We start from the raw sequence: 9,849 nt of genomic DNA, 5'->3' as shown, positions 1-9,849 counted from the left end.
TATTATTATTATTATTTTTGCGGTGCGTGGGCCTCTCACTGCTGTGGCCCCTCCCATTGCGGAGCACAGGCTCCGGACGCGCAGGCTCAGCGGCCATGGCTCACGGGCCCAGCTGCTCCGCGGCATGTGGGATCTTCCCGGACCGGGGCACGAACCCATGTCCCCTGCATCGGCAGGCGGACTCTCAACCACTGCGCCACCAGGGAAGCCCCATGACCACTTTTTTAAAGAAAATAATTTAAAATTATATTTGCTTTATAATTTTAGTGGGAAATGCATATTCTTTCCACCTAGGTTACATACTTAATTGAGCAAACATCAATGAAAAAATGACCCCTGCTTTTTAGCCACTGGAACATTAATCCTGGGTTATTTCTGCCTGGATCTTCATGCAGTTGCGGGGCCTGACATCCTCCAGTCTCATAATTGATGTGGAGGAAAAATCACACCCTGAAAAATTCCTGGGCTAATGCCCCCACCAAACCCACACTGTGTGACTTGAGGGCAGTTTCTCCCTCTATGAACCTCAGACTCTCCGCCTGTAACATGGGGATGAGAACTCCAACCTTGGAGTGTGGCTGTCAGACTGCAGAGTGGGGAAGGGCCAGGCAGGAGAAGGGCCCTGCTGCCCTTTCCTCCGCATGGGAGGCAGCCTGGGAGGGGCCTGCCCACAGGGAGGGTGCGGCCAGGCGAGGCCTGCTGTCGTCCCTCCTCCAGGCTGCCCCTGGTGATAGGCAGGGAACCCACGCTGAGTTCTCTGCACCCACCCAGGGCCCGGAGACTGGAGCCAGGAGCCGGAGACATGAACAAGATCTTCCCCCAGGTAAGAGCTGCCCTGAGACAGCTCCTGACCAGGGGGAGCCAACCTCAGGCTAAGGGTGGGCAGTAAAGAGGGGAGACACTGAGGTGACTCCGGTCCTCCACCACCCTGGAGGCTCTCTATGGGGACCCAACAGGTGAACCAGGTACACGGTTCAGGTGATAAGTGCTGGGAGGGTAGAGGAGGCCAAGGGAGAGAACGATCGACATTATGGGAGGGGACATCAGGGGGATCCTCTCCGAGGGGAGCCGCCTGAGCTGGTTTGAAGGATGAATGTTTGCCAAGTGGACAGTGGAGGAAAAGGCATTCCAGGGCACAGTACAGGCATAGGTATGGGAACGTGAAATGGACGTGATGAGTTTGGGGCATTCAGCATGCTGGAGTGGGAGGGCCCGTGGTTTCCCCCGAGGCTCTTGGTGACACTTCTGAAAAACTTTTCAGTCTGGTTCCCTGAGGCTGGACCTCGCCTCAACTCAGCCCACCCCTCACTCTGTTCTCTTGGGCAGGGGGATGGCAATGCTGCTGCCGCTGGAAGCAAAGTCCTCCCTGGAAGGGAAGGTAAAGGACGGAGGGCCTGGGGCCAGTCCCTCCCCCACGTGGGGCTCCCTTGAAGCTGGGCCGTTGCTACAGAGACACAAAGGGGTCTCTCTAAGGCTCCCGCTCTCTCAGACCTCTGTCCCCTTGCTGATGTCCACTTGCTCCCAGCGTCCTGGCCAACCATGATGACAGCCATTTGCTTAATAGGGTGGTTCATTCTCTCCATGCACAAGCATGTGTGGAGCACCTACTGCATGCTGCCCACCTCACAGGCGCAGTGCCACATATAGTACCCCCCGGTAACCTTTAGAGAAAAGAGCTCTGGAGTCGAGTCCCTGGCTCAGAGGGTGACCTGGGTGATTCTCTTTACCTCTGAGGGATAAAAGAGGCAGGATTACACACTTATTTAGCACCTGCTCTTGGCCACTGGCTCACCTTGTGACCAGGACAGTTTGCTTTACCTCTGTGGAATAAAGGAAGGAAATAACACATTTATTAAGCACCTTCTATGTGTTTCCAATCTTGGCCTTCATTTGATTGTTTAAGGAAACAGCCCCAGAGAGGTAGCTTCTACCAATAACTATCAATGATCAAGGCCCTGTTATGTGCCCGGCATCGCAAGGCCTGTTTCAACCCTCAGGACAGCTCTGAGAGGGGCTCCTATTAGGGGGCAATAACAGATGAGGCAGCTGAGGTGAAGGGAGGTCAGGTAGCTCAGCCAAGCTGAGATCCCACATGGATGGGAGGAGGGAGGCAGGGTTCAAATTCGAATCAGGGTCCCTCTGGTTGCAGAGCCCTGGTGCCTTTGCTGCTCCACGCTGGCACTTGTTTATTTCAAGCCTGGCTCAGGGTGGGTGTGATGTGGGAAAATGGCCTCCTTTTCCCATCTGTGCCCTGGGGCATCGGCACCTAAGGGCTTTCAGGCTTTGAAATGCAGCCTTCATCTGGCCATGGGCCCCGAGGCTCTCCTGTGACCCCACCCACCCAGCCTGTGCTGCACAAATGTTTGAGGAGTGGCTGCTTGGCCAACCAGGATGCTGCTCCTTGCCAGCCTTCCCACTGTCTCCCTGGTTACCTGAGTTTACAAGGGAGCCACGGACTAAGGCTGCAGGAAACATGGGTTTTAGATTTATGCTGCATCTCCTACAGCATAAATCGGCTATCGTCTCCCTTCCCAATGCATGCCCACCCCAGGCTCTGGACACATGGGGCCACTTGCTGTCCCCCACATGCCATCCAGGCACCCTCTGCCTGGAGTGCCCTCTCCTTGCACCTTCCCCTTGCCTGCCTGTGGAAATCCCACCCTCCTTCAAGCACCATGACACCTAGTTCACTCTTTCTTAACCACACTTGCCCCCTGGCTCTGTGAGCAGCTGGTGTACAGGTATAGTCTGAGTACAGAGTAGGCAGCTCTGGAAATGTGAATGGATTATATGGAAATGACCTGAACTGACCTGAATTGGGCCCTTCCCTTGTTTCCTGGATCTCTAGATCAGAGTATTCAGAAAGCACCTACTGTGTGCCTGCCTACTATGTCCCCAGGCTGGATCCTGGGGACGTAGATGCATCAGACCCGCTCCTGCCCCCTCTCTGAGATAATTGTGCCCCAGAGGACAACAGGAGTGCCCACACTCTTCTTTTTACCTGTCTACATCTTGTCTTCTAAGTGCAACTACAAGCTTTTGGAGGGCAAGGGGATCAGAGCTGTGACTGCTTTTGTGTCCTCTACAGAGCAGGGCATCTAGTAGGATCCCAAGAAGACTTTGTTTCATTATTTCACAAGCAAGCAAATATTAAAGGATTGAAGTCAGTTAAAGGAGGAGGACATCACCTATTTCCACTGTACTTCAGATACAGAATGGCACATAGTAGATGCTCAATAAACATGAATAGTAGCTAAAACCTTTACAGTACTTACTATGTCCCAAGCACTGTTCTGATACAGTACCTAGCTTAATCCTCTCAACAACTCTAAGGTAGGCATTATGACCCCCATTTTCCACTTGAGGAAACAGACACAGAGAAGTAAAGTGTGGCTTTTCAGTGTGGCCCAATTGGAAAGTGGTGCAGCTGGGATTCCAATCAGCATCCTGACGGGCTCCAGAATGAGCAATCAGTTGGCATGTGGAAAGGGCACCCGTTTGGGTGGCAAATAGGTGTGGATTCACATCCCAGCTCCACAGAAGGTGACCTGAAACTTTTCTTCTCTGAGCCTCAGTCTCCTCATTTATAAAATAAATGTTGTCTTGAAAAATACAAATAATGGCTATGAAGGACCTGCTTTGGTCTCTGCCCCATGGTAGGGGCTTGATACACAGGTGTACATCTCTCTCTTCCTCCTGAGGAGACAGCCTCATGGAAGGACAGGAGGGTGAGGGGGGTGGAGCAGAGACCTGGGACCCTCATCATGACTGCCACTCACCAGCAACTGGACCTGGGCCAGAGACAGGTGTTTGGTGAGGGTGGCCCACAGGCAGAGCCGAGAACATAATGGTGGGCTTGGGAGCCCTCTCCTCCAGGGAAGCCTGTCCTGCCCCCAGGACCCCAGTGGGTAGGGACCACTTGTAGCGGGCAGGGCAGGGAATCTCTGGGCCCCAGCACTGGCTGCTCCATCACTGGTTTCCCACCCTACACAGCAGACCGGAGCCCTTTCTGCTGCTCGTGCCGAGGGGCCTGCCTCTCAGCCTTCCTGATGCTCCTGCTGGCAACTCTTGCAGCCCTGATTACCCTGGTCGCCATCCTTGGACCCCCACCTCGCACGCCAGGTCAGGGTGGGCAAGAGAGGGTGGGTCAGACTTGTTGGGAAGGGATGGGGACACAGAGAGATGGGGGAAAACTGACCCTGCCTGGCTTCTCCATGAAATGACTTTTGGAAAGTTCCTTAGGGTGCATGTGCAGACACACACAGACACTGACATATACACATCTCTGAGCTTCCATTTGCACATCTATAAGCATGAGCTATTGAGAGGACCAAGCTCTGATGCCACCTCCTCCAGGAAGCCTTCCCTGCCTGCCTTGAGACAAGGAGCCTTGTCTCAGCTCCCATAACTCTCACACTTCCTCTTCCCCCAGTCTGGTCACCCGGGGTGGTGCCATCCATCTGCATGTCTGCCTTCGCCACAGGGGACAGGGACCTGTCCAACATATCCCTGAGGCCCGACTTCAGTGGTGAGCCCCAACACCGACCCTGCCATCATGCAGCTAACAGTTTGGAGAGTGAGGCGGATATTAATCCAATAAGTACAGTAAGGCAGGGTTAATGGGGGCTCTGAGAGTCTGAAGCAGGGCTCTGACCCAGTCCAGGAGTCAAGAAGGGCTCCTTGAGCAGTGAAAGGGGGTTGAGGCATGAAGGGAAAGTGGGATTGGTTAGTGGAAGGGGTGGCAGGAAAACCACGGGGAACACCCTGTGCAGAGTCCCTGGGGTGGGAGGAAATGTGAGGAGAAGGTCAGTGGACACGAAGGACAGAGCAGCGGGTGGGGCCGAGGCCCAGGGCCTCAAAGGCTGCACTGGGGAGGGGGCTCACCATCCAGAGAGCCATGGGCGGGGATTAAGCTGGGGGCAGGGTGTCAGTAGACCTACCTTTCTAAGAGATGGCTCTGTCACCTAGCAGGAGGTGCTAAGGGGACAGGTGGAGTAGGGGGTAAAATCCACAGTACACTACATGCCTGAGCATGGGCACTGGGGATAGATGTGAGCACACAAGGAGTTGCCTGCGTGTATGTACCTGTGTGTCTGTGTGTTTATGTGTGTGTGTATGTGTGTGTGCAGGTGTCTATGCACATGTCTGTGTATGCAGGTACATATCTGTGTGTGTGTGCCCATATGTGTGCACGTCTGTGTATGTGCGAGTGTATTGATGTATGTCTGTGTGAGCAGTTGTGTGTGTGTGACAATGTAACTGTCTCTGAGGGTCGGCCCCCTCACACCAGCTGAGGCAGTTCCAGGAGATGAGCCGTGGTTCACATGTGCACAAACACACAGGCACAAACCCGCTCCCACCTCCAACCTGCACTCACGCGTGTACACATGCACAGCCTGCGGAGCTGGACCTCCCAGCCTGTCTGTGAGTTTCTCTCCCCTAATTCTTTGGGGGCAGCCCCAGGGCCGGGTGTTCCCCGCAGTGGGATGGAAGGGAAAACTCTCAGAGGATGGACACTCAGATGGTCCCCACCATTCCTGGACACTGGGGAGGCGACCCGGCCTCAGGAAAGAGCAGAGGCAGAAGCCTGGGTTATTAGCCGTGTGGCCGGGCATGTCACACCTCTCTGAGTCTTACTTTCCTCATCTGTGAAATGGGGCTAATGATGACACCTCACAGAGGTTTTTGGGGAAACAACAGAATAAAAATGTGAAGGCGCTTTGCAGCCCGTAAAGTTGTCCCAGATGTAAGGGATTGTGGCATCATGGTCCCCAGCCAGCCCCAGGACGTTGCCTCTGACACCTTCACCTGCACCAGGAGCCCCACCGTGAAAGCCACTTCACTGACTTGAGCACTGTCCTCAGGAACTTCCCGTGAGACAGTCATTCAATAAACCATGACTTTCTCTGCATTCTCTCTAGGGTTATTCACACAGAGGCTTTTATGTAATCTCCCCAACTGTCCTGTGGGGTGTGTGCTATGATCCCTATCTTGCAGAAAGGAACCTGAGGCACAGAGAGGTTGGGTCATCTGCCCATGGTCACACAGCCGGCAAGTGGTTGGGCTGGGACTTGGACCCCAATCTCCGACACTGGGCCCAGTGTCCTCCCCACTGCCCCAGCCTCTCACCCCAGCTCAGGTGGGGCTCAGTGGGGAGAACTTGGTGATGCCCTTGTAAACACCACCCTTGACCCTTCTGGGGCTCGCCCTGCCCACTCAGGGGCCCAGCCCTGCGTGACACAGATGAACAGGACGGGTTTCCTATGCCATGACCGGAGGAGCTGCATCCCAGCCAGCAGGGTCTGTGATGGCGTCCACACCTGTGCCCACGGCGAGGACGAGGAGGAGGCCTTGTGCCGTGAGTAGTTACTCCAGGGCCCCTTGGGAGTTGTCCCCCCCAACTCCAGCTCTCCCTGCAGCCATACTGAAGCTCGACCACCCCTGAACATACCAGGCACCCTGATGTCCTCAGGCCTTTGCTTATATGCTGCCCTCAGCCAGGAACATCTTCCCCCCGACCCCGTCCCACTCACACGCACACACATGTGCCCTCACTAGGGGATGCCTCCACTCTGTGCGTCTCCGTGCCCAGAGAACCTGTGTACAACCCTCAAGGCAGATTTCAAGTGCTACCTCCTCCAGGAAGCCTTCCCTGACGCCCAAACTAAATTAAGTTCCCTCGTTTGGGCTCTCACAACCCCTATGCTTCCCTACACCCCAGCCCTAGTCACACTGGTTGTCACTCTCAATTGGCATGTTTGCCACCCCCATCAGACTGTGAACTCCTTTGGGGCAAACCTAATCTGCTTGATATTGGGGTCCAGTGCCTGGTGCAGGGCACTGCACAGAGAGGTATCCAGAATGATTTGCTGAATAAATGATGAAATGAGTGAATTAATGAATGAATGAAAGAATGGGAAGGTCTAGTCCCAGACCTTAGAGACCTCACAGTTCTCAAGAGAGAGGAGCGTGGCGCTTGCCCCAGAGGAGGGAGAGAGTCTGGTGGGTCGGGGTGGTGGGATGGGGTAGCTTATGGGGGGAGGGCCATTGCATCATGGACCCTCAAGACCAGAAGAGATCTTAAAGGTCATCTAGTCCATGTCCCAGCTCATGCCCAAATCCCCTCTGCCCCTGCTTGCACACTCCCAGGAGGGAAAGCTCACTACAGTTTGAGGCAGCTGCTCCCGTCATTGCCTGGTTTTTCCATGGGAACGTCTCCCTTGTACTGAGTTTAGAGCCGCCTCCCAGTAGCATCCTTGATTGGTTCCAACTCCTCCCTCTCATTAACCCCTGCCCCCCAAGAACCACATTTCAATCTGCCTCCCATGATGATGGCACTGGATGGATTTGGAGATTGTTTTCTTGTCCCCCATGAGCGTCCTCTTACCCGGGCTGCCCTCTGAACTCCCAGTCACGCCCTTATGATTGGTCTTCCCCACTCCACCAGCACTCTACAGAGCACATACCAAATGCCCATGTCCCTCTCCCTGGGCTGGCCCCAGAAGCATCCATGGCACTTCTGGCTGGCTCTGGTGAGTCCAAGGAACAAAGGCTTTTCCCCTCCCAAGTCTGGGTTATACCTCTAGCGATGTGGCCTGAGTTTGTGTTAATTTTTGGTACACCTGTCACACTGCTGTCTAACACAGAACCCACTTTCAAGAAAGATACTCTGACTCTCTTTCACAAAGCATGTGATCCCACATTCCCTGAGTTCTGGGACCCAAGTGCAAGGCTTCATATTTATTCTTGTTATGTTCCAGTAGGAGGAGGCTTCCTGGAGGTGAAGGAGCTTGCACCTGGACTTGCAGGTGGAATGGTTTTGGACAGGTGTCAAAGAGGACTTTTCTGGAGGGAGGAATAAAGCAAGCAATGGCGTGGAGTGGGAAGGCGCAAGAGCTGAGAAGGGAGAAGTGGCTCTGGGCATTCTATTGGGTGAACAAGGAAAGAACCCTCCTCTCTCCTTGACTTGACCTCCTCCCCAAGAAACCTCCTTTTGCCCTTCCTGGATAGATGGGCAGTGACCCCGAGTTTGACAGCTACCAGGGTGGCCAGGACAATCCACCTCCAGATAGTCCTGAGGCAGCTGCCGCCAGATGTGGACTTCCTCCTGCCTCATCTCTCCCTCTGTAGGAGACATGCCCCAGAGCCTCCCTGGCTTCCTCGTGGCTCACTGCGGAGACCCCGCTTCCTGGATCTACTCAGACCAAAAGTGTGATGGGATCAACAACTGTGGGGACTGCTCAGATGAACTGAGCCCAGGTGGGGGTCTGGGCACAAGCTTGGCTGGGGCAGGTGGTCAGGCAGTGGCCAGAGGGCAGAAGGTAAACAGAGAATCTCTGAAGTTCCCCCTGCATCCCCTTCTTGCATCCTAGGAAGAAGTTTTCCACTCCTCCTTGAATGCCTCAAGTGGTAGGGTGCTCACTACCACTCCAAGGGGCTCCTTCTGGAGAGTTATTCTTCTGTGGTGGAAAACTTGCTTTCAGGGTCGCAGATGAGGAAACTGGGACTCAGAGGGCAGTCATGCAAGGAGTATGTACATGGCCCAGTTGGGGTTTGAACCTGGGCTTCCTTCATCTTCTCTGCACCGCCCAACAACCCTGCGAGGAAAGGAAGGCAGGAATCGCTGGCCCCAATTTATATGTAGGTAAACTGAGACCAGAGAGGAGAAGTGACTTAGTATGATGAGTGATAGGAAGGGGGCTTGGGTGTAAACCCAGGTCTCCTGACTCTAAGACGAGTTCTTTCACTGCTCCAGAGTTTCCCTTCAATTTCTTCCCCAGTGTTCAACCCACAAACATGTTCTGAGCACTGTTGGGGGCTGGCCTGGTGTCAGGTTCTGCTGGGTCACAGTCAGGAGTCAAACATATGTCCCACCCCCAGGATTCACATCATGATGATGCCAAAAGGAAGTGCTGGGGTCCTGGAGAGGTTTTTTTGTGGAGGGGGTGGATAGGAGAAGTAATCATCAAGGGAGACTTCTCAGAAGAGGCAGTATTCAAGCAGGCCTTAAAAAATGGACAGGGTTTCAACAGGCAGAGGCTGGGCGTGCAGGGAAGAATGCTGGAGGCCCAGGGTCCAGGGCAAAGGAGGGAGGTCTGTGAGGTGCCCTCAGGGAATCATAAGCGGGCTGGTGGGACCGAATCAGGGTGAGAGAGGAGGATGGGAGACTATATGCGCCCACTAGTAACTGAACACTGACTGTGGGCCTGGCGCTTTGCCTATCTTCCTTAATAACAACCTTGAGCACATGAGGAAACTGAGGTTCAGACAGAGTGAGAGACTTGCTTGAGGTCGCACAGCCTATGAGTTGGGGAGTCCAGATTCTCTCTTCTCCAGGGAAATAAGGAATATAATCAACCCGTGTCAGATGGGGCAGGGCTGTGGAGGCAATGGTAGGTTTCAGAGCTAAAGAGTGCCCTGGTGCACGGGGCATTCCAGGACAGAGCAGCTGCTCTTCTGTCTTCCCAGTGACTCTGTGCCCGCCCTGCGGCCCTGGCTGGTGGCGCTGTCCCTCGACTGTCTTCAAATATTGCAGCTGTATCCCCAGGAGCCTCTGCCGTGATCACGTGCAGCACTGCTCTGACTGGTCTGATGAGTACTCCTGTCCTGGACCCTGAATGGGTCACCCAGGCCAGAGTGGGAGGCTGGTTGGAATGGCACTGATAACCTGTCACATGTGCTATGAATCCAAGTACACAAGGGCAGGAAGGAGCCTTCGAGATCCTGTAGTGGGATCTACACACCGTTGTCTCTGAATGGGAATTGCCTCTCCTGCTTTCAAGTTTTTCAGCCTCTGCTTGAATTCTTCCGTGACGGGGAGCTCACTACCATGTTAGGCAACTCCTAACA

General features: G+C 54.3%; 1 protein-coding gene across 1 annotated transcript; it reads left to right on the top strand.

Annotated features, from left to right (window-relative positions):
• Positions 1-802: 802 nt before the first annotated feature.
• LDLRAD1 (low density lipoprotein receptor class A domain containing 1) lies at positions 803-9,617 on the top strand. Its single transcript, XM_060083837.1, has 6 exons — positions 803-823; positions 1,327-1,378; positions 3,994-4,122; positions 6,221-6,358; positions 8,131-8,259; positions 9,469-9,617. The coding sequence occupies exons 1-6, from the start codon at positions 803-805 to the stop codon at positions 9,615-9,617; spliced, it is 618 nt and encodes a 205-aa protein (XP_059939820.1).
• Positions 9,618-9,849: the final 232 nt, after the last annotated feature.

The sequence above is a fragment of the Mesoplodon densirostris genome, chromosome 2 (genome assembly GCF_025265405.1).
Source record: "Mesoplodon densirostris isolate mMesDen1 chromosome 2, mMesDen1 primary haplotype, whole genome shotgun sequence".
Taxonomy (NCBI): Eukaryota; Metazoa; Chordata; class Mammalia; order Artiodactyla; family Ziphiidae; genus Mesoplodon; species Mesoplodon densirostris.
Note: the sequence above shows the minus strand (reverse complement) of the source record. Positions and strands in the feature narration are given on the sequence as shown.